Source organism: Micromys minutus (assembly GCF_963924665.1).
Source record: "Micromys minutus genome assembly, chromosome: 33".
NCBI classification, from domain to species: Eukaryota; Metazoa; Chordata; class Mammalia; order Rodentia; family Muridae; genus Micromys; species Micromys minutus.
The window spans coordinates 6,668,507-6,696,109 of record NC_137968.1 but is presented as its reverse complement, the minus strand read 5'-3'; the positions used below and the strand labels follow the sequence as shown (position 1 = coordinate 6,696,109).

Below are 27,603 nucleotides of genomic sequence, written 5' to 3'. Positions count from 1 at the left end.
CTTTGCCCTGTTGGCTTAGAAATCTGGTAGAGATTCTCAGGCCTGCAACTCAACCAAAGATAGCTCTGAGATAAATCCAGGTAATTGAGAACTTAACATATTAAAGAAACACAAAACACAATATGAGACTTCTATGAGATTTTGCCATTACTAGATTGAGCTATGCAATATTGAATCACGGGGTTAGAGGAGCCCACAGCTTTAATAGGAATGACTTCTTCCAGATATGCACAAAATCTTGTCCTTTAGTTAGAAATTTGATCAAACAAGTCAAATAGAGAAAAATATGAAATAGAAAGTAAAATGTCACCCTAGTCCTACAAAATGCCGGACATGGTGTAGGTTATCACAAAATGAGGTCTATAATTAGCAGCATTTTCATAGATACTTAAAGAACAAAGATTTTTCTCTTGTTCTTCAAGAAACTGCAAAGTCACAATAGCCTAAAATGACTTTTATAAAAAAAATTCTATTACTAAAATTCCAGTGAAGATACAATGTTTTTATAACTGTGTTTCTTATTCATGTGTCAGTGTGTCATGCTTGAAGGATTGAGGTACTCTATAGACTTACTCATTTATGGTATGAGATAATCAACTAAAAATTGTTTAGTAAGTAACGATACCTTACATCTAAAAATTTATCAATGGAGACCATTAAAACAACTAGATCATTGCTAGATTAGCATTGCGAAAATATTCAGACAACGAAATTTCAAAGAGCCTCATTCATTTTCTGATCTAGAAAAGCAAGTTTAGAGTTGTCACAAGGGGGCTGGAGAGATGGCTCAGTGGTTAAGAACACTGACTTGGCTTCCAGAGGTCCTGAGTTCAATTCCCAGCAACTACATGGTGGCTCACAGCCATCTGTAATGAGATCTGATGCCCTCTTCTGGTCTGACTGAAGACAGTGACAGTGTATTCATACATATAAAAATAAATAAATGTTGATTAGAGTTGTCATGAATGATCAAAATTCTGCACAAAAAAAAACTTCATTTTTAGTGAAAATATTACTGTTAGGGAGAGCATTTCATACTTTCCTTTTTAATCACAATACTGATTTGTTTAAGCCTTTAACCTCTTCTTCTACTGTAGTGGTTTTCCTCTTCCCTCTTCAGACACACAGGAAGCAGAACCTTGGATCACTAAGACACTGTGATCTTCTACACAAAGATTCAGTTCTGCTTTGCAAGTAAGAATAATTCTCTTCTAATTGTATTTAAACACTACAAACCAAAAAGAAAGGGGAGAGATGAGAGAGATCAGACAGACAGACAGACAGACAGACTGTAGCCTTTGTACATCAAGAGGGTACAGTATCTATTACCTTTTTCTTCCTTTCATAATTGTTTTTACTGACTTTAGAGGGAATTCCTAATATTCTTCATCTACAAGAGTAAGATAATGTAATTGTTTAGGCCACGGGAAAACAAAGTAGTAACACGGGCATTTATAATGAAAATATCTATTCTTAATAAGTCTTATTTTAAGACATATTAAAAAGTCTTAAAAAAGACTTTTTAGTTCAAGCTGAACATTAAGGGATTGTTTTTTTTTAACACATATGTTATATTCCATTTAATGTAACGTCTGTGCTATTGTGGGTTACACATTTAAAATATCTTAGGAATTTCCAAGTTCTTTTAAAATAATCATAACCACTAAATCACATTCATCATAATTATAATTCAATGCTTTCTTCCATTCCCAAATGCCTGTCATTACATTTTTTGGGTCCTGATTCTTGCTAGTGGAGATGAGTATTACTGTCTCAAGACCATAAATACTGTCCTGGAAAAGCCAATTGCTCTAAGGCTACCTGCCTGCAACAAATTACTTAAAGTTGTGGATTTATTAACCTCCTCTATGAAACATAAACTGTCAGTAGTGATCATTCCCAAGATTAAAATGCACATAATATTTAACACTGCTTAATTAATACAATTATTAATTATGTTTTATTTTTTACTTATATCAGGCACATCTTAGCTTTTTACCCAAAAGAGTCCAAAGAGAAGGGGGGGGGGCAGTGCCTTCATTCCTTAGCATTCCTGTCTTTTATGACACCATAGCATAAGGTAGATAAGTTATAATAAATACAAACATGCAAACCTTGTGGAAATAAAGAATAACATGGTAAAAATGCAATTTAAGAACAAATATTCCTCAATATGTCAGTAGGTGCTTACATACATTAAACTATACATTCTTAAGAGACAGACACAGAATCCTTAACATCTACTGGATTTAAATATTTTAATTGGCCTGAAATCTGCATCCAGGGAAACAACCCTTTGTTCTTTTAATTCTCTGTCAAGCTTGTCTGATGGGAGATAAGCACCCTGTCCCAGGGCCACTGCTGGCTTTCTGGGAGAGCCAGTGAGGTTAGATCTCTGTTGAGCTGAAGGACAGAAGTACTTGAGTTGCTTTGTTTCTAAGACACCTTCACCAGGAGAATGCAGGGTTGGAACTTTCCAAGTTTTCTGTAAATTCATGAGACCGTAAAGCTGGGCTCGATGTCCATTTAAAGATATCATATCAGCATTCTTGATTCCAGACTGAGTCCAGCTAATACACACTCATAAGCTGTTGTCACCCCTCTGTACTGTCTGACTGAAAATGTCATGCTTCCACAAGTATCACACAACACACACACACACACACACACACACACACACAAATATTGACAGGTGAAGACAGACTTGCAGACAGTCAGTTGGCTGTCTGAGATTCTTCCATTCTGAAATAGGAGAACTAGATATTGTAAACCTAGAAAATCAAACCAACATGTATGATATCATGTGACAGCATAAAAGGAATAGAAGTTCTACCCCACTAGGGATATCAAACAAACTAATAAAAGTAAATAAAGTAGTGTTATGTGAAACCAGAAAGTTAATTTTAGAAAAAAAACTAAAACAAACGGAAAATACTGATATGGCAGGAGATGGCATATTAATGATCAAAATCAAGGTTAGATATAAACTGAGTCTTGTTGTAGGGTACTTCTTGGATTACAGTGTGTGTTTGTATTTGTGTGTGTGTGTGTGTGTGTGTGTGTGTGTGTGTGTATGTGTGTATGTGGGAATGCGTGTATGTGTATGCATGTGTGTATGTGTGTGCTTGTATGTTTGTATGTGTATATGTGTACATGTGTGTATATATATGAATGTGTGTGTGCATGTGTGTTTGTGTGTGTGCATATATGTGTATGCATGTGTATATTTGTGTTCTTGTGTGTTTGTGTGTGTGCATATATGTGTATGCATGCATGTGTGTATGTGTGTATTTGTGTGTATGTGCTTGTGTGTGTTTGTACATATGTGTGTATGTATATGCATGTATATATTGTGTGTGTATGTTTCCTGTGAGTATGGATAGAAGAAAAGATCATGCAATAACCTAACAGGGATCAGTGTTGAAAGTTAAACGAAGCACCCACAGGACTCAGTTTTCAGAAGGACGGAGCCTGTCTTGGGCTGAGGTTCTGTGTGCACCTCCTCTACTCAGTATCAGCGCAAATTATTGGGGTTCAGGAACTACTCAGTGAAAGAAGAAGACATTGGACAAACATCAAATACGTTATAGTTAGTTGACCAACCAACAAAGAAATCAACTCAGGGAACTTGCCAATTGGCATTAAAATATTTGAATATAAAGCTATTATTATCAAAATGAAGTAGCCTTTTCCAATGACAAAAATGCTTGTTCTCTCTTAAGTAATCTTCCATATTAACAGACCATGGCACCATAGATGGGTATCATTCCATCCAAAGGTTAATCAGAATTTTGGAAACCACGTCCATGCAGCCTGCAAGAATTACCTTTGTTACAGAAGAACTGCACTTCCTCACAGCCCAGGTTCTCTGGCTCAAATCCTGTGGGGAAGGTTCCCTCCAGCGGAAAGTCTCCCTTCGAGATGACTTCAGTCTCCTCCACTGGACACGCTTCCTCCTCGTCTTCAATGGCATCTTCTAGCGGCCCTTGAAAAAGAACCAGGGACACTGTACCAAAAACGTTCTAGGAAGGCAATGACATAAAAATCCTTTAAGTGCAATAGTTCCAATCGCTGAGGTGAGGAAAGGGAAGAACTACGGGGATAGTCACACATGAGAATGCCACGTAGAGACAGTGGATAGGACTTCCTGGAAAGTGAGAATGCTCGATACAGAAGAAACACTTGTATGGAAACTTGCAAAATACGCACATTTTAAAATGTTAAAAAGAGAAAGACTGCATTCGTTGAGAAAGCAAAGAAATCCAGTACCTGAGGAAATAGCATAGAAAGAAAATTCAACCTTCATCTCCATCCCCCTACCCTGAGGACAGAGTCCTAAACACACACACACACACATGCACACACACATTCTTTCTCTCTCTCTCTCACACACACACTTTCTCTCTCTCTCTCTCTCACATTCTCTCTCTCTCACACACACACACATTCTCTCTCTTACACACACACACTCATTCTCTCTCTCTCTTACACACACATACACATTCTCTCTGTCTCTCTGTCTCTCTGTCTCTCTGTCTATCACACACACACACACACACACACACACACACACACACACACACACTTTTCTGTCTTGAGCAAACCTTGCACATTATGTTCATTTGTTAGAATTAACAGCCCAGTAAAGAGCACAAGTCTCCCTTACACCGCGGAACAATTTTACCTGCGATTTTAATAAAGATTTACAGTAATTGAATGCATTTTAATTGAAACGAGATTTTAATAAAGTCTATACTTTTAAAAATCCATCTTAAGAGTGGATTCCAAGAAAAGATTTCATTATATGTGTTTGAGGCTTGAAGAAAAAATTACATATTTCTCTCCCTGATGAAAGCGTAATCCTATTCACAATTAATTGAATTTTTTTCCCCTGAAATGAAAAGTAGTTTTCTAATGAAAAAAATGTAATTTGTATTTATGTGATACTTTTTCAGTAATAAAAATACAACTGCCTTGCGGAGACTGAGAGTGAGGTTCACTACATTAAGGAACCTATTTCACTGAAAGGAAATGGGGTGGGGTGGGACTGCAGATGTTCAGAGGCTTTGAAACGGACGACACAGGAACTCCATGTTGCCAAAGAATCTGTGTAGCCAAATCATTTCACTAAGTCGAAGCCTGTATTTCCTCCAAAGACGTAATGTGGCATTTTTATCCGTAGGACACAATTATGTTAATCTGTGCTAATTGTCAGTCTGTCTCTGGTCTTGACAGGAAAATACTTCCAGGATTACATTTTCACCTTTTTTCAACTCTCTGTCTCTGTCTCTGTCTCTCTCTGTCTCTGTCTGTCTGTCTGTCTGTCTGTCTCTCTCTCTCTCTCTCTCTCTCTCTCTCTCTCTCTCTCTCTGTGTGTGTGTGTGTGTGTGTGTGTCTCCTTCCTCTCCCTCAATCTCTATTTTTACAAATATAATATCAAGTTTTTAGGGTCAAAAGAGAAATATTATAAATATGTTTCAATGCTTCGATATTACTACTTTTGATGTGTGTGTCCCAATATCCAGCAGTGTGTAGGATTGTCACCCAAGTGAATGTCCTTAGGACTGAATGGCCACACAACATTGATATGAATAGAATTAGTTACATGCATTTAAATTAAGGGACATCCAAGCCAAACTTTTCCTTTACAGTTTATTTTTCCCTTAATTCAAAACAAGTAATGTTAAATACTCTGCTAATTTTAACACTTCTTATGGTTAAAATTAAAAAATCAAAAAGTAGGAAAATTCATGGATCTCATGTGAGTTTTAATTGGTTATTAATAATTTCAAGTTTGTTACTAATATTTTTAAAAGAGCTATGTCAAATAACAAAACACACGCACCGTGTATAAAATAACAGCAAGGTACCACTGTCTGGCTAACATGCACTTTAAACAATACATTAAGACATTCATTAATTTAATAACTTATCTAAAGAAACACTAATGATGTTCTTTCTCTGTATTTGTCTGAACTACTTAATTTAATGGTTGGTAAAGAGGAAACCTAAAATAAATCTGATTTTCCTTTGATGGGGGAAGTGCCAAGGTACTTTCTCACATGGTCTGTTCTGTAGTCTGGTGTGTCAAGGGTGCACACTTTTTTGGGTGTATCAGTTATAGTCTGGAAAGTGAGGCTAACCAGGGCAGCTCACAGAGCCAGGCTACAGATCACCAAGTGGGGCTGTTGGTTTGTGAAGTGCAGCATTTTGAACATCCTTTTTTTTTTTTTTCTGAACATCATGCCTTACTGTGCAAATTAGTGTGTGCCAGTTACACACGTTTCCTTTCAGACACACATGTGAAAATACACGTAACACACGAAGACAGTGGAGTTTGTTAGTACTCACTCATATTGCCCCAGTGAGTTTTCATAGGCATATAACAAATTAACTTCCCAGCATGTGTCTTGAGCCTTTGACTGAAAAGCCAAACAAAGTATATGTTCCCTCTCACATCGAATCAGGAAGACATCTTTGTAGATAGCAAAAATAAAGGGTTTGGTTGTTCATACTTTATGTATCCATATGAGATCACTTTGTAAAATAACTTATATTTAATATAAGTTACAACAGAAGTGAGATTATAGAATACATAGGAGGTCAGACTCTTTGAAAATACATACTCCTAATTTTGCTTACAAAAATAAATTCCAAGCATCTAATAAATGTTTGAATAGTTCATGTGTATATTATGAAATATACAAGATAGAAAAATCTTTTATACATAGAGGACATGCGAACCTATATATTATAAAAATAAAATTGACTATACATATTTTCTTTTCTAAAATTGAAACAGGTATGATGAAAATTTTGCAAGACCTTTTATTAAAGATAATGCTACTGAATAATTAAAAGAGTATAGTAAGTTGGCTCCAGCTATATATTAAGTTGCGATAATTGTATTAAAATATCTCTCATGCTATCATTTGAAAGATAAGCAATACTACCGCTTAGTAAACCTCGCACCAAGTTCATGTGCTGTTAATCTTAAATAGGCTCACAGTTTTGAAATGAACAGTTCACTTTATTTCTAGGTTTATGAAAAACTTATCACTGATAAGTTTATTGCATATCCAAAGATTAAAAGAAACATATTTAAGTATTGCTTTGTGAGTCCAAGCACTATGTTCAAAAAAGCTTAAATATGAAGCGAAAGTATTTTTTTTAGTTCATTTATTCCCAAGGCATGGAAAAATGCACTGCCAGTATTTTAAAAAAAGACACAAGATGATAATTAAATGGTCAGCTTGCACTTCTTCTAAAGTGTCAGATTTATATAATTTACTGTATTTTCAAATGGGAAATTACTAGCCGCTTCTTTGACAACACCATCAAGTCAGATGCCAAGAAAGAGGTTTTTCTTAAAATACGTAGTAGCATTTCTGGCTTCAGGTGGGACCTCTCCCCTCTCTAGTGCCTGTTTCTTTAACAGGAAGCATCACTGATAATCAGTGGCCACAAACTAACATGTTAAAGGCGTAAGAGACACTTGAAGCTCAAGTGTAATTAACAACGCCAGGGAAGGAAGGAGGAAGAGAGGGACCTCCTGGGTATGGATTAGTGGGTACCGAGTCCACTTCAGGAAAATCACCACATGTAATTTGACACAAAGAATATCTCCTCAGGAAAGGCTCGCAACCAAGCCCCATGTGCCCTCATGGAGAAAATTGCTTCTGATTGAGGCCTCTTGCCAGGCAAGTGTGAGGAAATCTGAATTTCAGCTCTCCAGTTGTGTCCGATTTAGAGATATTCAAACACTCTTGCCAGAATTAATAGTCTTGATGTCCATAAATATCAACAAGAACCACATTTCAAAATGCTAATATATAGTTCTGTGTCCGAAGTCTATGACAGTACTGAAGGCAGTTCATTATGCCGTTGATTGTCTCTGAGCAGAAAGGAATAGAACTTGGTGGACAGTATTTGATCTGTTTTTAGAGAGTAACAGTTGGAGGCTCAGGGCACATTTGAATTGGCCCATAGCGACCTTTGTGTTCTAGAAGTAAAACTGAGAGGAGGAGAGGTCAATGGACTCCCAGCACCAGTGAGTTGCCTGTGCTGTGAAGCCTCGACTCCTGTGTGTCCACCAGGAATGATTTGACTGGCCTAAGTTGGTAAAAAAACACATGCAACAGTAAAGTCATTCTGCCCTTTATACTGGCATGACCGTTGCCCTTGAGTGTAAAGAACGGATTGTACACATACGGCTCTGAAGCGGTTAGGGGAGAGCTAATCCTCCTGATAAAGGAATTTTTGAGAAACGGTTGCCACAGTTTCACGGTGCTAATGAAATCCCCCCAAATATGTCCATAACCGAAGTAAGAGCTAGACGCAGACAAAAAAGAATTTGAGGGTAATATACAAGGGCACGCAAAACTACAGAAAGGGGATTCAAATTAGCAACAGCATGAGGCATTGTAAGGAAGCAGTGACCAGGGCAATACACACCCAAACCAAACGCACGTGTCTTTCACACACTGTTCTGCGGCAAAACTTTCAGCCTTGGCAGCCTAGAGAAACAATGCAACCCTCACCTAAGCGACAGAAAAGTCTCTGCTTACATCATGTTTCAGAACCAGGGCACCCATGAAAGGAAGTAGTTTCTGCAGAAATTAACACACAGCATGAAAGGAATTCATGTCTGCAGAAATTAACACACAGCACCACGAATGGAGACAGAAAAGAAATGACATTTTCCTGTGGTTTAACTGCAATATCCCCTGTGGGAAACCTTTTCCCTGAAGCACTCCATGGCCTTAGTTCATTAAATACTGGGTTGGTTTGCATTTGCATGACTCTGTCGAAGGGGACCCAGCGAGAACGAGAACGCTCAGTCTCTCACAGGCATTAATATTCCAAGCATTCTATAGGCTGCACAAGACTAGCCACCCAGCAAAATGAGATTGTTTCAGAGTAGTGGGCAGCCTTGATTACAGCTGACAGGTAGGGGGAAAGTCACATTAAAATATTATCACTCCCAATAATTACAATAATCCATCACAGTGTGCTCAGAAATTCTGTTCATTGAGGTTTTCCCTGAAAACACACAAATAATCCCAGACTTAATTCCATTTTTTTGTAAGAAAATGCAGGGTGCATTTTACTCTGTTAGTAGTATTATTAATGTTAAAACTTAAAAGTTCACCACAAACTTTGCCACTGTTCACATACACAGCAAGGCATCCCCATGAATGAATGAAATATTTCAGGAAGGCAATCAGTTGAAGAACGTGAAAACTGTGAGTCCGTCCACATTGCTAACTTCTGGGACATGCCCCCTTCAAAGGTCCTTTGTGACCTGTGTATTTACACAAAGGAGTAAGAAGATGCATAAATATGTATAGGAGCACTCAGGCACACACACACACACACACACACACACACACACACACGGAGGGTGGAAGAGATATTAATAGGGGGCCTCCAAAAACTACAATGAAAGCAACATTACCACATTACAACATCATTTGCCCAGTGATATTATCTTGAAAGCCAGAAACATATCGGATGAAAAGGAACAAACTTAGACTCACATTTATAATGATAAATACATAATATGTTAAACCTCCGCATACTCCCGTTAATACGTGAATATGAAAATGCAGCTTTTCATTCATTGTAAACCAATTTATCGGTTTTTTTTTCTGTATATGATGAAATGAATCAGTGGATACTGAATTCATATTAGATATCTAGGTTTCTAACTACCTGTGTCTTACCTGAAGTTTCTTTGCTAATTTCAGACTAATCTCTGTACTAGGTAAAATATAAAGCCCTTTAAATAAGTTACCATCTCTACATATATATACATATATACACATATATATATATATATACAATATATATACATAGTATACATACATATATTTACATATTTATATATTCATATAAATGTATGTATATGTATATAAACCTATATATACATACATATATTTACATATTTATATACATATATAAATATATTTATATCTACACATATATATGTGCGATTTTAAGAAAGCTATTTTTCTTATTTAATCATGGCTATATGTTTGCAGTTCTCAGCAGCTCATCTCAGATTTCAGCTGAGTTATGTGCAGACATACTTATGAATCGTCGTTATCCTGTGGGCACGCTGCAAAAGCTTCTCACTCAGTTCCTATTTCATTTGTCTCATACCTTTCCCACAGAGTCATTTAATGAGAAGGGACCGGAAAGAGAAATGCTCTTTGGACAGTGCATATCCACACTAACTCATGTAATTGAGCTTAACAGCAAGAGCAAAACCTTATTTCTGCAGTCTAAAATAAAAAAAAAAAAAATAGTACTTTGGGAGAACAAGCTGTCCCTGCAGTCACATACATCCAACAATAGTGACATCAGGGAATCTGGGAGGAAAGAAACAGTTTTATTAATTTTTCTTCTTATCTGCTAGAAGAATGTTGATTTTTTTTTTCCATTTACGTTTGTTGCCTGCAGGTAACAGACCAGAGAATCATATAGTTGGAATTCTTCTTTTTCATTAATTTCTTTCCATGTGTTATTTCGTATATATAATTGATTTGGGGCTTTGCTCATAGCTGCACATAGGATTTTTTTAAAAAAAATATATCTGTCCCAACTGCTGTCTTTCAATCAAATAGTTTGAGGAAATTACCTGAGTTTTGTTAAGTTTGTTAAAATGAGATCTTTAGATATTCAAATTGAATTTTGAAATGTTAAAGCAGAAAGATATTGGAGAATTTCTCATGGAAATTTCCATTTGACCATACAGCATTCTGAAATGAAGGAGGAGAAGGTCAAGATTTATTTAAATAGTTTCTTTGAGGCAAAGTATTCTTTTTATCTTAAATTAACAGGATACGTTTTGCTATAATGTCTTTACCAACTTCATAGAAGATGGTATTAACAATCTCATATCTAAACTCTAAAACAACTAAAATTTTTACCTGTTTTTTTTTCCTGAAATGCCTGCTTTTGGAACATTCAAACATTTAGATACTAACTGAAAAATTGTAAAACAATATTTTTTCAGAACATACCCAAACTTTGCACATCACATTGATTTTACCTGGTGAATCCAGTACTAACGTCAAAGAAGAAATCAGGTTACAGAAGAAATAGGTACATGTAAACTGGAGACCTTAATGACTAATTTGCTCCCGGAAAGTAACTCAGGCGTCTAGGAAATTCACTTCATCAGCAAAAACCTTGTGCACTGACCCAGCAAGTTAGTGACAGTGACAGTATTGAAATTCAAATATATTTTTTTTAAATCAGATCTCAGTCCAGAGCCCCATATAGAGCAATTCCCAATATACTGAAGATGGTAACGCTACACTGAAAATATGATTTTACCAAAATCAGCCCTCTCCCTGTTGTGCAGAAGATTCATTTCGAGATCCACATAGATGGATTGCTAACTCATGGTGAGTATCAACCCTCAAATCATACGTGCATATGCGAGCATACAAGCATACATATACACCGTACCTATGCAGCTTATCCTAACATATGTTAAAGTTTACATAATTCATTTTGTAAACATTACAAAAAAATTCTGCATAAGACATTAATGACAATTGTTGATATTTCAATACTTAGAAAGTAGATTGAGAATTCAAGGTCAATCTGATCTATTCAACACGATCTCATTTAATAACTTAGCTATTAAGCTGGATAATTGTATTAACATACTATAGCAGAGTTGCTTGGTTTGAAGAGATTTGGAGATTTTGGGTTTTACTTGCTGTTTGTTTTGTTTTATATGGCAAGTATGTTGGTGTGTGTATGGTGTGTGTGTGTGTGTGTGTGTGCATGCACTTCTGTGTGTGGTGTGTTATGTGATGTGTATAGGTGTACTTGTGTGGGTTTGGTATGTTTAAGAGTGTGTGTGACACATGTAGGAATGTGGGGTATGGGGTGTATTTGTGTGTGTAGTATGTGTGTATGTGTTTTTTGTATATTTGTAGTATATTTATGGTTTGTGTGTGGCATGTAGTATGTGTGTATGTGTGTGGCACATGTGTGGTGTATCTATATGTATAGCTGTGGTGTGTGTTTATATGTTTTGTATCTATATTTGTATTTATGCTGTGTGTGTTTATATGTGTCTGGCATGTGATATGTATGTGTGTGCATTTGTATGCGATATGTTTATGTAGGTGTATTTGCGTGTATGTGTTATATTTGTTGGATATGTAATGTATATGTATCTGTGATGTGTATGATGTGTATATTTGTGGTGTATATATTTGTGTGTATGTGTGGGGTGTGTGTTTGTATATCATATATCTTGGTGGTTTGCGTATGACATGTTTAGGTGCATTTGTGTATGTGTGTGTGGTCTGTGTGTATATTTGTGGTGTGTGTGGGTTTAAGAAAACCTGTGTGTAGGTAAGTATGCATTTGTGGGGATGAAGCCAAGGGTCTGAAGCATGCTCAACAAGTGCTCTACTTCTGAGATAGATCCTACTGCTGGAGTTCTCATATAATGTTTTACAGCCCTATGTCGGTAATGAGTACAGAATCCAGAAAGCATTCTCTTCATGAGATCATTAGTCATTTACTCACACACTTAATTAATTTCACTAGTACATCTCTAGGGTGCTGAAAATGGAAGTGTGATATGCTGTACTGAGACCACAGCAAGGTGCACAATGGGAGAACCCTACCCTTAAGTGAATAATTTCCACTCAGAAGCCAAACTTATCCACGCAAGGTATGAGGCTGAATGGAACAGAACAAACCCCTCCAATTTAGTGTGAATAAAAAGGCAGAAGATGGTCTTGTGTAATACCCTGAATTATGTGCATTTAAGCATTTTCTTATCTGCTCAGTTACAATTCTACCCTAGTCACATTTCCAGCTGGAAGCGGCATGTTTGGAACTTTGCATTGAGTCTGAATGCCTTAAATGCTCATTCAACTAATGATGTCTCAGTTGAATTTAATTGTAATACAATTGAAAATCAAATTGTAAAGTGATAGCCCTGGATGTGGGAAATGAGTATAAATTCCTCACATTAGACTTTTAACAGGATGCTCACACATGCACGAGTCTACGTCCATCACTCTTATTGTTTTTATTATTGTTATTATTATTACTAATAAAGTTGGAAGGATATCTGACAGGATGCCGTCTGTTGATCTTTCCTAGTCCTTTGTCTCTCAGCCTGATAGAAACTTGCAGGAGTGTAGGAATTTAGGAATGATGGGAGAGTTTTATAAAAGCAGGAAATGCTTCCATGAAACTTCACATGTTACTCATAACGTGGGATGCACTGTTTTCAATTTTTCACAGTACTTATTGGCGGTAAGCTGAAAGAATTGAACATTCTCACAAAAGCCTTTGTACCTATGTGTCTGAAAAATATTTACACATGGATTAATCAAAATTCATAATTCTATATACCTCTTAAGGAAAGCATATGCATGTTTTCATTAGAAATTTGAAGTCAGCCTCAGAATACATCTATTCTTTTCTAAAAAGAAAAATATTGCACACACAAACACACACACACACACACACACACACACACACAAGTAGATGATACCCTACATTGTTTTACCACAAAACTAAACCAATGAAAGCAGAAATGAGTTTTAAGATTTATTTTGTAACTAAAGCCAATGTAGGCACATAGGCTTTGGCATCAGATTAGCACTGCACCTTCATTCTTAGAAGAATAAATCAATTAAAATGCACAGGTTGATTTTTTTTAGCATAAATGACAAAACCATGGCTATAAAAGGACTAAAAGGAACATTGGTGGCCAACTTCATTATGGTAACATGAACTAAGAATGTTAGAAAGAGATCTACCAACAATCTTACTGTCAAAAATGAGAAGGGTTTTTTAATGTGTTAGAAATGAGTGTGTGTGTGTGTGTGTGTGTGTGTGTGTGTGTGTTACAATAACTAAAGAAAAAAGGCCTTAATTTTGAGAGAGAGAAAGGGGGTTCAGGAGAGGAATTGGTGGAAAGAAACAGAAGGGAAAATAATATAATGATAATTTCAAAAATATACACAAAAGAGATGCCGTACATATCTTCATTTTTTGAGAAGTAATGTTGGTATGTTCAGACCACTAAAAGAACACAGAACAGAAACCATGCAAACGCCTGCCTCAGGAACACACAGCCATTCTTTCCCTCAGTTTGTGTTGTGCTTCTTGATTAATAAAATTTGAATCGAACTCACTTCTCATTTTTTTAAATAGCACCTCTTCTGACCATGTCCTGTTCGAGCAATTCTTTACCTGTGTAATCAGCTACTAATTGAACCTTCTGGCGGAGTTAATAAATTATTAATATATGCTGAAATGATGCCCGAGTTTTGGCTGGATACATAAATGACGGGCCAACCTTGGCTCTCCGAGTGAGACCAGCACATGGGCAGAATCTGCATCGTCTACAAACTTGCAACAGATTCAAACTGATTGCCACATCCCAACCCTCATCTCCTGATTCCAGAACCTTCAATGGCCATTAATCTTTTTAGCGAACCATATGGTAACCCTGACAAATGTTCAAATTTGAGAGCGGTGTATAAATACAAAGACTAGCCAGGCTCAAGCCTCTTTCCCCCTCAGCTTCTAAGGGTTGTGAATGCAGCAAATGCCCAGAGTAGGTTTATTTTCTTAGTGGTAGTGAATCATTCATTCTCTCAGTAGATTCAGAGCCCAGCAAATCGCATCTTTTCAATTAATTCAGTGATGGTCAGTAGTCACTTCACGCTAACCTTTTTTTGTTATTTCTCCCTCTGCCTCAGGAATAGTGAGCAATGTGAACAAAGATGGTGCCATTTTAAAGGAGAACCTTGTACCACTTCTTAACCAATCCCTTTCCTTTGATAAGCTCACCCCCCCCCCAAAAAAAAATAAAGCAAGACAAAGCATACACAAAGGAAAGGCCCAAGCAACAGAAGCATCTCAGAATTTAAATGACAGCCTGTTGTTTGAGTCTCCCATGGAATAAGAGTTTCTTGATGCCAACGCATTTTCCTTCTCCTCTTTTGGGGACCTAGCATTGTGGAAGATATGAGGTGTCTGTCACCCTGCCAGGCAGAGCTGTCCAGCCAATAAAAGAAGACCCGAGAAGCACAAAGTCCTGGCCAGATCATACCCCTTTCTCCTGCTCATCATCCATTAGTGCAAGCCCTTACAGATGCTGGACGCTGCACAAACCCAGGCCAGCGGGATTTTAGGACATAGCGTCATGTTCAGCTTGTGCCATAAACCCGCAGATTAAGCTCACCAAACTTGCTGCGCTACTTCCTTGGACCAAATATTCAAGGTAAGACCAAAGACAGAGCTAGGTCCCATTTTTCGCAAATAAGGTGGCTCCCCAGTGGCTGGAACGCTGCCAGTCTGGCCCTGTTTGCATTTGACACTGAAAAGAGTGATTGATAGTCTCTCTAAACCTGGACAGTCATGCACATAAAGCCGGGGGGGGGGGGGAATCCCTCATGCAAATCAAAACATTGCTGTAGGTGCCATGTACTGGCTAGAATATATTTCTATGTACCTCCGTACTTTCACAAAGTTAAGTGTTAGTTTCCAAACTTCCTTCCTGGTAGATCTCTTTTGTGCTTGGAGTACTAGCAAAGAAAAATCATAAAACCTTCACTGGATCTCCAACTGAAAAGAGCTTGACAAGATAAAAGAGCCTGAGTGTAGGTAGAATAAAAATTAAGCAAACAAATAATAAAAAAATCCACACGATCAATCAGCCCTAATTGTAACACGTCCTGGGACATGCATCAACAGGACACTTTAGAACAAAGCATTGTGTGCTCTCCTTGACAGCAGTAGCGGTCCTTGGAATTAGCACGAGAGAACATCTCAAGGGGCCCAGAAAGCACTTGTTCATAAAAGCTGTCAAGGAACAAGGTTTACTTTATACCAGCACGTTAAAGGGTGTCTGAAGACACCAGGCACTTGAAACAGCTGTAATTTTAAGAGGAGCCTCTGCTCTCTCTGGAGACCCGGGAGAGAAGACAAAGTACGGGGATAACCCAAGCAGCCCACCCACACCATCTAGCAGATACAAACCAGAGGGAGCATCTAAGGGCTCTCTTAAAAGAAAAAAATGTCACTAGCCTTTGCAACAACACCTACAGCAGAATAAAACCAAGCACCTTTACAGACAGGAGTTACAGGATGAGACAAAGGCAGAGAGCTCTCATAAAGGAACCTTCCAGCAATGGCTCAGAGGTTTCCCAGTGTTTGTCTCAGAACCCACATTCACCCTCCATACAGCACTTTCTATGGACTATAGCATACATTTGGCATCACAGATGGAAAGAAAGCTGGGCTTCTGAGTTTATTTTCAGTTAAGTAGTCTCATGGTCTCTTTGAGTCTGTAGGATGAAACGATGTATTTACAATGCTCTATTGAAGTTGTAAAGTTCCCACTGCCAGGATTTACTAACATCTACCTGAATACAACTAGGAAAGTTCACATTAGTAGCAGTCCAAACTTAACCCCCCTTTTCTCGCTGAAACCAATGAAATCATACCACTTTTGCCAGGTAAAACAATTCCAGAATATCAGATCCACCAGCTAGTGTGGTTCATTGCCATACAGGTAACAAGTTCAGAGAACTCTGTAACCCAAGATCATTAGTCAGATTGTCCTTAGCAAGGTGTCTGAGCTTTGGAATAGATTAGCCTCTACGTTGAATGAAAAAAACAAAATCCACTTTTCTGTTTTCTAATAAAAGGGGGCTTCCAACAGAAGTTGCTGTGTCTCCAAATTGCTTTGGCTTCGCTTCGGCTGTTGGTTTTCACGTGTTTTGTTTTCAATCACTAGAGCCAGAGCCACGTACGTTCTACAAAGCAAACACATCCGTGTTCCTTACGCGTTGCTAATCTCTCCCTAAGTCAGATTTTATTTTCCTGTCATTGTTTGAAAAGCCATTACTTCAGTCCTTGTTCTCCAAATTCATATACTTAAAGTATTTTACTCGTGGGCTTTAAAAATATAAGCAAGAAAACCCTACATGAAGACGGAAAATCAATTAGTGGTCACTCCTCACCGTTAGCTATAGCTTCGGACTTGAGCGCTCTGTAGATGCGAGCTCAGGCTTTTTGACTTCCAAAAGTATATTTCCCATCACCCAGCACCATTCAAGACTATGACACTCTCCTGATAGAGCTTTTCACCATGGAGTCAGTCTAATATTTGATCAATATCAGTGAAGGATGGGAAGGGTTTGTGGAAGTTTCACTCGTTCCACATTCTTACAGAAACTTCCAGACTGGTTTCTAGGGGTGATCCTACTGGACTCTGCCTCCAGGTTTACCTTCCAATCTTCTGATAGGGAGATTAGCTTAAGTGTATATTAAGTTCACGCTTTAGGGCCTGATGTGAACGTGACCCCTTAAGACACATCTCCTCGCTAAAGCTGTGACCATCTAGGAACGAGTTCTTCTTCATGTATCCCAGGATATTCAAGCACAGACTCAATGACAGGTCACAGAGGTCAGTCAGCTAAACCTGTGGGGAGGGCAGAGGAAGCTGACTGAGTTGTACAACAGTAAATGAGTCGCGGGTAAGAGTGGCCTCTATCATAACGTTAATGCACTAGGTCATTGTGTTTCCTCAGATTCTAATCCTTGTTTTTGGAGCATGCGCTGTCCTACTGTTGGAGGCAGTATATGCTCTGATGGAAAAATATGACATATTGCTCTGTAACATAACAGCATGACATCACAATGTGGCCTGTGGCTTTATACACTGAAAATAAGAACTTTCTGTGTGCCGTGTGCAAACGTAGTTCAAGGGGGATACTGGGTGGGAGTTCTTTTACTCCAGCTCTTTGATGTATACATAAAGTTTAGATTGTAGAAAGCATTCACTAGGTGGTATGGTGGGTTGGGTTTTTATTTTAGCTTTTATAATATGTGGCTAACTGGGGTAGGTTAAGGTGGGAGTTCATAGAGACAGTGTGGGCTTGTATAACTGATCTAAGAGTTGCTGTTGAGTTGAGGTCTAGGTCTCAAGTCATCTGCGTAGGTCCCATAAACAGTAGCTGCTTTCAGAAACCCGTTCAAAGAATCAGTATGTGGAAGTGACGTATGGTATGATGCATGTGTGTGTGTGTGTGTGTGTGTGTGTGTGTGTGTGTGTGTATGTGCATGCTGAGGGAAGGAATGACAACATGGAGAAATCACTCAATCTAATGGTTACATATGGTTGCCTTCCATTTAGTACAACTCAACGTGGCCTGCGTTGTCCAAAATTTGATAACATGACTGAAATATTTTCACACGGGAAAAATATCAACCAGTGAAAACTCTAGATCCATACAGCACTGTGGAAAGGTTTAATAAAAAATATTTCCTATACAGTAACCTTTTATGTGTCTAAGATCATTAAGGAAGAAGACTCGCTAAACAATAAGGTGGCAGATCGATAACTCAACCATAAACATTAAAAAGAGGATTTAGAATTTAGAACTAAGATTGAAAAACAAAAGGACCTGTTTAGATAATAAGCATTCTATTTAGATAATAATATCTAGAAGTACGGACTAGGCTTGGAGGCAAACACCAGGAACCCCAGCACTGCTGACACAAAGAAGAAGCCTTCGGATTTGAGACCAGCCCTGGTCGCATATGAAGACCCTGATTAAACAAAGCTCTGTTTTCGGCAATGCAGAAGTTCACTTCTGGAACTGTTCAAGAGGGTGGTCACATAGATCTGCTCCTTTGAAATGCCTTTCACCTCGCTCAGGCAACAAGACTGCACTGAGAACACAGAGGAGACTTCTCCCAGTCTGGCAGAAGCTGGCTCACCCTCTGCTGGATGTAATCACCAGGATCTCTGTCTCCAACTGCCTTAGTTTCTGCTGTTTGAGGTGGAATCTAGGCCTCCAGCCAAGTCTGCGTTTTAGTAATAATCACAAAAGTCCCTGAAAATGAATAGCATTCTCTAGTTTGCAATTTTGGCCTCCGCAACGCTAGGGAGATCACCAGCTTTTTACTAAGAAGGAAGAATCAGTAAGCACTTTGTAACCTGGGAGAATCCGGGACAACTGACTCTATAGTCCCACATCTTTGCTATCTCTGTCTCAGACAAGGAGGACCAGCAACAAGGAGAATACAAGAAGAAATGGTCCAGGCTGGGAAGTCTGTGAATGCTCAGCTTCAGAGCACTCACACATTCAATGTATGTATACATATCTTGTATATGTATATGTTAAATGTTAAATATATATATTTGTACAGGATATGCATATTTACACAGTATATATGTATATATACAGGATAATACATATTACATTATATATAGATATGTATACACACATGCACATACACATACAAATAAAAATACAAATACAAATACACATAGTGGGTAACTATCCAGTAGTTTAGAGTTTGGAAATAGAAGGAAAAATAAGAACATAGGACAAACAATGTTCTTACCCTTCTCTCTTCAAGATATTTATTATATAAAAACACTAATATTTTTAAAATTCAGATTGTTACTTTTAAGAAAATTTTAAAAGTTATTTTTTCTCAAATGAGCCAAAGATCTAATAAGAAAAAGACACGACAAAAATGACAACAGGTAAGTAAAATTATGACGCCAAACATCACGTTATCGTAGAGAGAAAGCTGATGATGCAGAAAACGTAGATCAGTGTGGCTGATGACACACTGTGGGAAATAACTTGAAATGCAGAGAATGACCAAAAAATGAAAGGCAAGAAGAGGAGAGTTAGTGATAACAGTGGGACAGCCGGATAAAGAGTAGGAAAACTCAACTTCAAGTAACCCCAGGCAATGAGTAGTTAGCATATATATAACAAAGGATCTAATGTACATTTCTATCCATCTATATATTTATATCTCCATCCCTATCTATATCTAATCATCTCTATCCCTTATATTTAAGATGGAAGAAAACAACCACAATCAGTACCCAATTTGTTTCCAAACAGTACAAGTAAAGGATTCTTTTGTACCCTTCAGTCTTTCTTTTTCTAAAACCACCAAAATAGAAAACTACAAACAAAAACAAAAACAAAAAAACATAAAAGTGAATGCTATGTTAATATAAAGACAGGCTATCATATTAAGTTAATATAAAATGTGTGTGAGTGTGTGTGTGTGTGAGTGTGTATGTGAGTGTAAGTTTGTGTGAGTGTGAGTGTGAGTGTGTGAATGTGAGTGTGTGAGTGTGTGTGAGTGTGCATGTGTGTGAGTGTGCATGTGTGTATGTATAAGTGTGTGTGAGTGTGTGTGAGTGTGTGTGTATGTATAAGTGTGTGTGTGAGTGTGTGATTGTGAGTGTATGAGTGTGTGTGAGTGTGTGAGTGTGTGTGTGAGTGTGCATGTGTGTGTGAGTGTGCGTGTGTGAGTGTGTGTGTATGTATAAGTGTGTGTGAGTGTGTGATTGTGAGTGTGTGAGTGTGTGTGCATGTGTGTGTGCCTGTGTGTGCATGTGTGTGTGAGTGTGTGTGTGTATGTATAAGTGTGTGTGTGAGTGTGTGTGAGTGTGTGTGTGAGTGTGTCTGTGTAAGTGTGTATGTGTGTGAGTGTGTGTGTGTGTGTGTGTGTGTGTGTGTGTGTTTGTGTGTTTGTGTGTGATGTTGACAGAAACATCCTCAGACCTGTTGGGAAAGCACATTACCAGATGCCATATCCTCAAACAGGATCAAAAGATGTTCTGTCAGCACTGGAGATAAATTATTAAACATCGTGTGGAGCACAACTTTGCTCAGAGAATACCTTATAGAGAAGACTAAAACTTGCTAAACACAAAATAAAAAACTAAAAGTCAGGTGTAAATCCTACTAGAGTTAAAGTGACAGATTATTAGACAATAAAAACAAGGGGATAATTTCACTTTAAAATGATTACTAAAGATGAGACAGTTCCATAGAACAGATGTCTTGGGAAGAAAATTAACTCCCAAGCCCATTTCTCCCTGACAAAGAAATAGTATGTGCTTGACATGACGGTACATTCCTCCAATGGCAGACGTAGGAGAAAGTGGAAGAAACATTCAGAGTTCAGAATCATCACTAGCTACAGAGACAACATAACAAGTATTAACCTAAATTCACCGCCAATGTCCCAGCACCCAAGAGGTGTCTCCAAGTATGTGTCTTGCCTGCTCTACACTGTGAGTTCCAGGACAGAAAGTACTACACAGTGTAACCATCGAGAAAGGGGGACTGGCGTGGTGAGAAGAAAGAGAGGAGAGCTAGGCTATGACACACTTGTAATCCCAGCATTCCCTATGTGCGGAGGTGGAAAAGGAGAAGCCTTGGGCTTCACCGGGCAATGAGTCGAGTCTACTAATGTGAGCTCAGGGGAAATGAGAAATAACACCAAAGTTATCCTTTGATCTCCGTGTTCATACATTCAAACACACGGGGATTCTCACACACATGCTCACACAACAAAATCCAAAAGGCAAAACTGATGTTGAACCATTGAAAAAGAAATGAGACGTGTCCTGAAACTCTGCTGTGTACGGCAGTGTGGCATTGTGAAGATAAATAATAAGAGTTTAAAACTGAGAGGAAAACAAAAGTTAGTCTCTCATTAGACAAATACGTTAAATGATGTAGCTGTTTCCAAATAGGTAAGAACCCGTCACTAAACCAAAAAGAAGCAAAATGAAATGTAAGAAGGCAAATAATATTAGTTTCAAATAATACCTCTACATAAAGAATGAGCAGATGAAAACTTGGCATCATGATAAAAAAATCAGTAACAATACTGTTGACTAGCTATGCTAAAAAACTATCGCAAGGATCACTGGGAAAATAAAGAAAACCTTTATCTCTGTATCCAGTATCCACTCCTGCTCAGCCACCTGTTCCCTACCATTCCATTTCTTATAAATGAAAGATTAGTTATTACAGGAATTCACAAAACATTTACAGACGCTGACCACATACTAGCAGTTACTAACCCCAAGGGTCCTTAAAGGGAAATTTTAACAAAGAAAAGTTTTACTTAATAAACATGATATAGGATTTTAAATAACAAACCTTTTCTTACAGAACTCTTTCTGGCTCGGCAGTTTGGGGTTTAAATTTTAGCTTCGTCTTGTGTTCTGACTTCATAGCACTTAGGAGAGGCAGAGATGTGAGTAGGGAAGACAGGTAGGTCATCCCAAGCACCAAGTCCACCACACGGACCAGCAGATCTGGAGCCCCATGCAAACTGTGGATTTGGGGAGATGTGAAAACTGATAATCTTTCGAACTATTGGTAACTCTGGCCACTTGACAGAGAAAACAGCAAAACAAGAAAACACAGTGTTCAGAGATAAAGAATAAACAGATTTCTCCCCATGGTATCTATACACATATTTATCATGTATTTAATAACATTCATGTCAATGGTCATTTAGGTTGCTTTTAATATACAGAGATTCAAATGAGAGGACCAATTTTCTACTATTTATATTTCCACACATCTTAAAACTTCTCTACAGAATTTTTTTTATTCTTCTTCCAAACATTGCATCCCAGCCTCAGTTTACCCACCCTTTCCTTTTCCCAGAGCCACTCCTTCTCCAGTTGCCTTCAAAAAAACCAAAAGAGAGCCCCCCCCACCCACAGCAAACACAGCCTAACAAGTCACAAGGAGACTGTGCCCCGTGCATTCATATCAAAGATGGAGGAGGCAACCAGTAGGAGGAAAAAGGTCCCAGTGCAAGACAAAAACTAAGAGACAACCCTGCTCCCACTGAAAGAGCCCCAAAGAAACACCAACCTACACACCTAGGACATACAATCAGAAGACCTAGTACAATCCTACCCAGGGCCAGGTGAAATAAAGGTTTTGTTAAAAACATAAAAGGAAGAAGAAGCTAAACTTTTAGAGGCTCAAACTTAATGATATAATATTTGAGCAAACTTAAAAATAATATAATGAAGTGAATGTTTCCTTTAAGCGACATTATATGTATAAAAACAAATTATAATGCTAAAATAAAGGTGGTTGAAGAAATTATTACGAACGTTTTAAATGACTGTTAAAGCTCTGGTCTAGTGTCTAGGTTGTGATTTCAACAATATTAAATGAGTTCAAAAGGCAAAACCCTAGGCTTATCATAAACATAGAAATCGAGAGAGAAATGTAGTGTGGGGAGAGAGGAAGGGAGGGGGAGAGGAAGAGAGAGAGAGAGAGAGAGAGAGAGAGAGAGAGAGAGAGAGAGAGAGAGACAGGGAGGGAGGGAGGGAGGGAGGGAGGGAGGGAGGGAGAGAGAGAGAGAGAGAGAGAGAGAGAGAGAGAGGGAGGGAGGGAGGGAGAGAGAATATTAAAAAGACTTAAGTGAGAATAAAAAGAGATGCTGCTGCGTTGGAATGTTTGTGTTAAACACTTTTTCAGAAGTAGAAATTAAGTACAATAAGAATGCCAAATAATTCACAAAGTGAATCTCTCAAGTTTTCTGACTGCAGAGATCCTGGTAGAGGTTTTGGGAATCTGGGAAGGGGCTCTGTAGAGTAAAGCTGAAAAGCTCTTTGATGAGAACATGTCCTGAAACTCTGCTGTGTATGACAGGGTGGCTAGACCTCCATGCCTGTCCTGACATCTGGACAAAGCACAACGAAATAAAAAAAAAATTCCAATGGAATTTAATTTTAATTAATTTAAATTTAAATATCCATCTGTGATTAAGGACAACCACATTGCAATAAGTCTGCAGCACAGCATCCCAGATTAAGATATATATGTACACACACACACACACACACACACACACACATTTTCAAACATGCAATAAGATCACAACAGTGGACACAGCTCCTAATAACACAATAGGACTAGGCAATGGAAACTCGACCAACAGTAAAGAAACTTCCTAAGAAGGATTAATTAACTACAGAAGTTGAAATAATCAGTTAGCAATTTAGGGGGAAAAATACCCAACTGAGGGTCTTATCTCAAGCATTATTTAAAGAAAACAATTTTCAGATCGTCTCTTAAGAATGAACACAAAATTAGCCATGAGAAGCAAAGTGGATTTTCTGTCAAGCCTAGGGGTAGGAAGTGATATTCAGAACAACGCAGAGCTGTAAGCAGACACCAAACTAAAGAAAAATATGAGGAATAAAAGATCATGAGCCTAAACACTTAGGATCTCTATACACCAAAGCATATGGCTGACAACGCCATTAGGTGTCTCCATTGTAGCTTGTGTGTGTCATACAAAAGAAATAAAGAGACGAGGGTTATGCTTGGGGCTTGGGGTTAGAGCAACGCAGCCTTTCCTCCAACAGTTTTCTGCACAGTTCAACAGAGGGAGACCCTCAAGGGCTGCTTCTCTTTCTCCCACTCACACTAAATCAGTCACTAGCCGGTAACAGCACCCCTTTGTAACATCCACCAAACTGCCGGCCCACCACTATAACTACCTCTCTGTCTGGCTCAAGATCCTCAGGCTTTTTTTTTTTTTACCCAGCATGCCCAGTTCTCTCAGCTACGATCTCGCTTGTGGGACTTTAATTCGTTAATGTCATAAAGCTTTTGTAAATCTGTAAAAAGTGAAGAAAGGGTTCTCATAGAATAAAAAGCACTTAGGAGGAATGAATAGCATGTTTTAATTGTATTTATTTAGTGATTCAGGAAACCTGTTTTTATTACGCATTGGCAAATGTCAGTTACACATTCATTGTGGCTCTACTAGTAATACTTTAGTGACCACAACGAGTCCCTTTATTTTTCTGACACCCCTTTCTTTTCTTTTCTGTAAAATAACAATGAGGATAATCTTTTGGGCAGTTTTTATGGTTACTTCTTTTATTTTCCGAGGTTATACAGAAAGTAAAAAGTAATCATTTTTTTTAAGATAAAATATTATTACGGTTTGTTCTCTCGCTGTGATAAACATCAAAAGCAACTCAGCAGAGGAAGAGTTTCCCTGATGCACATGCTATGGTCGGTCATCTAATGAAGAGTAACTCAACGGTAGCGATGTGGAGGGCAGAGCTGAAGAGGACAGCACAGGGAACGCAGCTCTGCTTAAGGCTTGCCTCCCCTGACTTGCTCAGCTACCATCCTTCCCAGTCTTCCTGCTCAGGGATGGTACCTCCCATATTGAGCTCACCTCAGCATCATCCAGATCTCAAGAAAATGCCCCAAAGACATGCCTATGTGTAATCTGATGGAGCCATTCTCCATTAACGCTACCCTCTTCCAGTTATGTCTAGATTTCTGTCTGGGTGGCAAGAATTACGTTAGTGGTTCAAGAAGTGAGATGTTCCTATAAGAATATTAATAATCAACAGTAAAGAAAGAGGCATAGTGGGTTTATGGATTCTAAATGGAATACTAGTTATGAAACAATGATTAATTTTAAAATATCTTACTAAAGCTTCGGTGTTCAGAGTAGTCATTAATTCAAATTCACAGTCTTCCTCTTCCTAGAAATACTTGGAGGAATATGAAGGTCTGTGCTGAGCTAGATTTTCATGACAGTGTTTGCTGTCAGAAAGAAGTTTCAGAAACATATAGACACTATCACTGATTTCAAAAGCTGCACACCTTCCTTATTAGTGTAAGGCAATCTCCGGAAAGCTTTTGGTTTTAGAAGAAAGTCAATGATAGAAATGTTCAATATATATTAAATCAATAACAAACAATGATATCCTCAAGTAGTTAACACTAAGGTTTGCATTGAAAACTAAAGCCTCAAGTTTTTCACAGCTGAGATCAATTTATTCTTCCTAATGAAAACCCTACTGGGTGGTTCGTGAGCATTTTAAGTGCAGGGACTTCCTGGCCTATATTTTTGCAGTGTTTGACTTCATTTTCTTTTCTAGGTACCAATTTTTAAGAAACGAAAACTACAGAACTTTTCTGGTGCTTTCTCTTGACTTCCTCATTTCTGGTTATCAGGCCCGACAATATGTTGACAGACCCCACTTGTGACCTGTAAGGATGGAATCAGCCTGCTTGCATAGCATGTCACGGCTCAGAGTCACTGTGGTGAACAGAACCACGTGCTTGTCCCTGACAGAGAAATGATGCACCTGTACCTTTTCTCCTGATTTTAGCTATTTTATGTGCAGAGGGTGTCAGATGCTTTGGAGCAGTAGTTACAGACAGTTGTGAGCTTTCATGTGGGTGCGGGGAATTGAACTTGGGTCCTCTGGAAGAGCAGGCACTGTTTTTAACCACTGAGTTATATCCCCAAACTCGCTACTTATATACTTTTCAACGACCTCAATACCTATGATTGATAAGAGCTGCATGTAAGGATGGAACAGTCAGACCAGAGTTTTTAAGGAATGGAGCAACAGTTTGGAGGGAAAAGCAATTCGATTACAAAACTGGGGTTGGTATGTTCAGTGGTGGTCTGAGTACTGGATAAGAAACCACATTTGTTCACAGTACAAGTTAAAACAAAAAGAAGAGGCCAAGTCACTTCTTAAGTTGTACATGATCAACATTTACATGTACACAAAATTTCCATTGAAAAAGCACCTCACGATCATTACTTGGCAATGGTTAAAATCTGTGTAATAATACATATTATGTTAAACAGGACACAAGGACACTTTCACAAAGCTGGTTTTAATGTGGTGAATCTTGTCAGGATCTTCTTTATGGTCTCTGAAAGACAGCACAGGAGCAAACAAGTTATTCAGTGTCTGAAGGCCTTTTTTGTCCTCCCCACATGAGCAGATTAGGAATCTGTTTCCCAGAGGGAGGAACACATCCCCATCTCTCCCTCCTTTAATCAAGGAAAAGGTCTGACTTCTGTTCCAATGTTTCTTGCCTTTCAAAGGACCTCAGTCAGTTCTTCATTGCCACACTCAGAGAGGCAACATGGAAGACCTGCATAAGAAAGTAACTCTAACTCTTCCCGACTTCAAGGACTTGGCCTGAATAGACGCTGTGTTCACTCCCATCAGCCCAGAGAATGGTGGGTACTCACGCTCCACCAAATGTAAAACAAGGACATCCTTGTCAAGCTGCCTAAAACAACTCTTTAATAAACACAACCCGGAAAGCACTCTAGGAGCCCAGGCTTGCACGCAGACCCAGGTCTAATGAAATTCCACAACAGCACGGCAATCCTCTGCCTGTCCCTGTACTTCCTCCTTCTCTCGGTTTCTGTATCAAGGTCTCACATTACCTTATACACAATAGTTCTGAGAAACATAGCTGAGCGTCAGTCAAAAAGCCACAAGGACATGCAGAAATATGGTGAATTAAGACAATGGGAAAATATTTTTTTTTAAAAAGCGACATCGGTAACAGAAATGTAATTTCAAAAATCATTAGCCTTAATACTTGAAGGTATGAAGCTTAAAAATCAATGAGACACTTCAAAACGTGAGCCCCAGCAGCTGTAATGAGAGGTTACTCCTGTGTTTAAACCTTAGCTGTCCCCCTGATGAGCTATTTGACTCCTGTCTGCCTCAAAAGTCTTGAGTGTCCATTTCTTATCTATAAAGCCAGGGTAACCACTCCTAGTCATGTCAGGTTAGGTGTGCTTCCATATGGGACGAACTTGCAGGCTGGCTGGTACAGCGTTACTAAGCAAAGTTTGCCAGTGTATTGTGTTTGAAATAATCATAGGATGCCTTAGGAAAGATGTTAACAAGAACCCCACTGTGGGAGAGGAAGAGCAGAAGAT

The 27,603-nt window shown here is 38.4% G+C and overlaps 1 protein-coding gene across 2 annotated transcripts in view; it reads right to left on the bottom strand.

Annotated features, from left to right (window-relative positions):
- The window catches only part of ZFPM2 (zinc finger protein, FOG family member 2), a gene marked incomplete at its 5' end in the record, with an annotated part of 432,774 nt that overhangs the window by 332,502 nt on the left and 72,669 nt on the right, over positions 1 to 27,603 (bottom strand). Inside the window, one exon of one of the 2 annotated variants that reach the window (XM_080909373.1) lies at positions 3,827 to 3,985. The exons of the other annotated variant lie outside the window; for it this stretch is intronic. Coding sequence (XP_080765499.1) covers positions 3,827 to 3,985 — 159 coding nt within the window. The remainder of the gene's footprint in view (positions 1 to 3,826; positions 3,986 to 27,603) is intronic. 2 annotated transcript variants of the gene reach the window in all.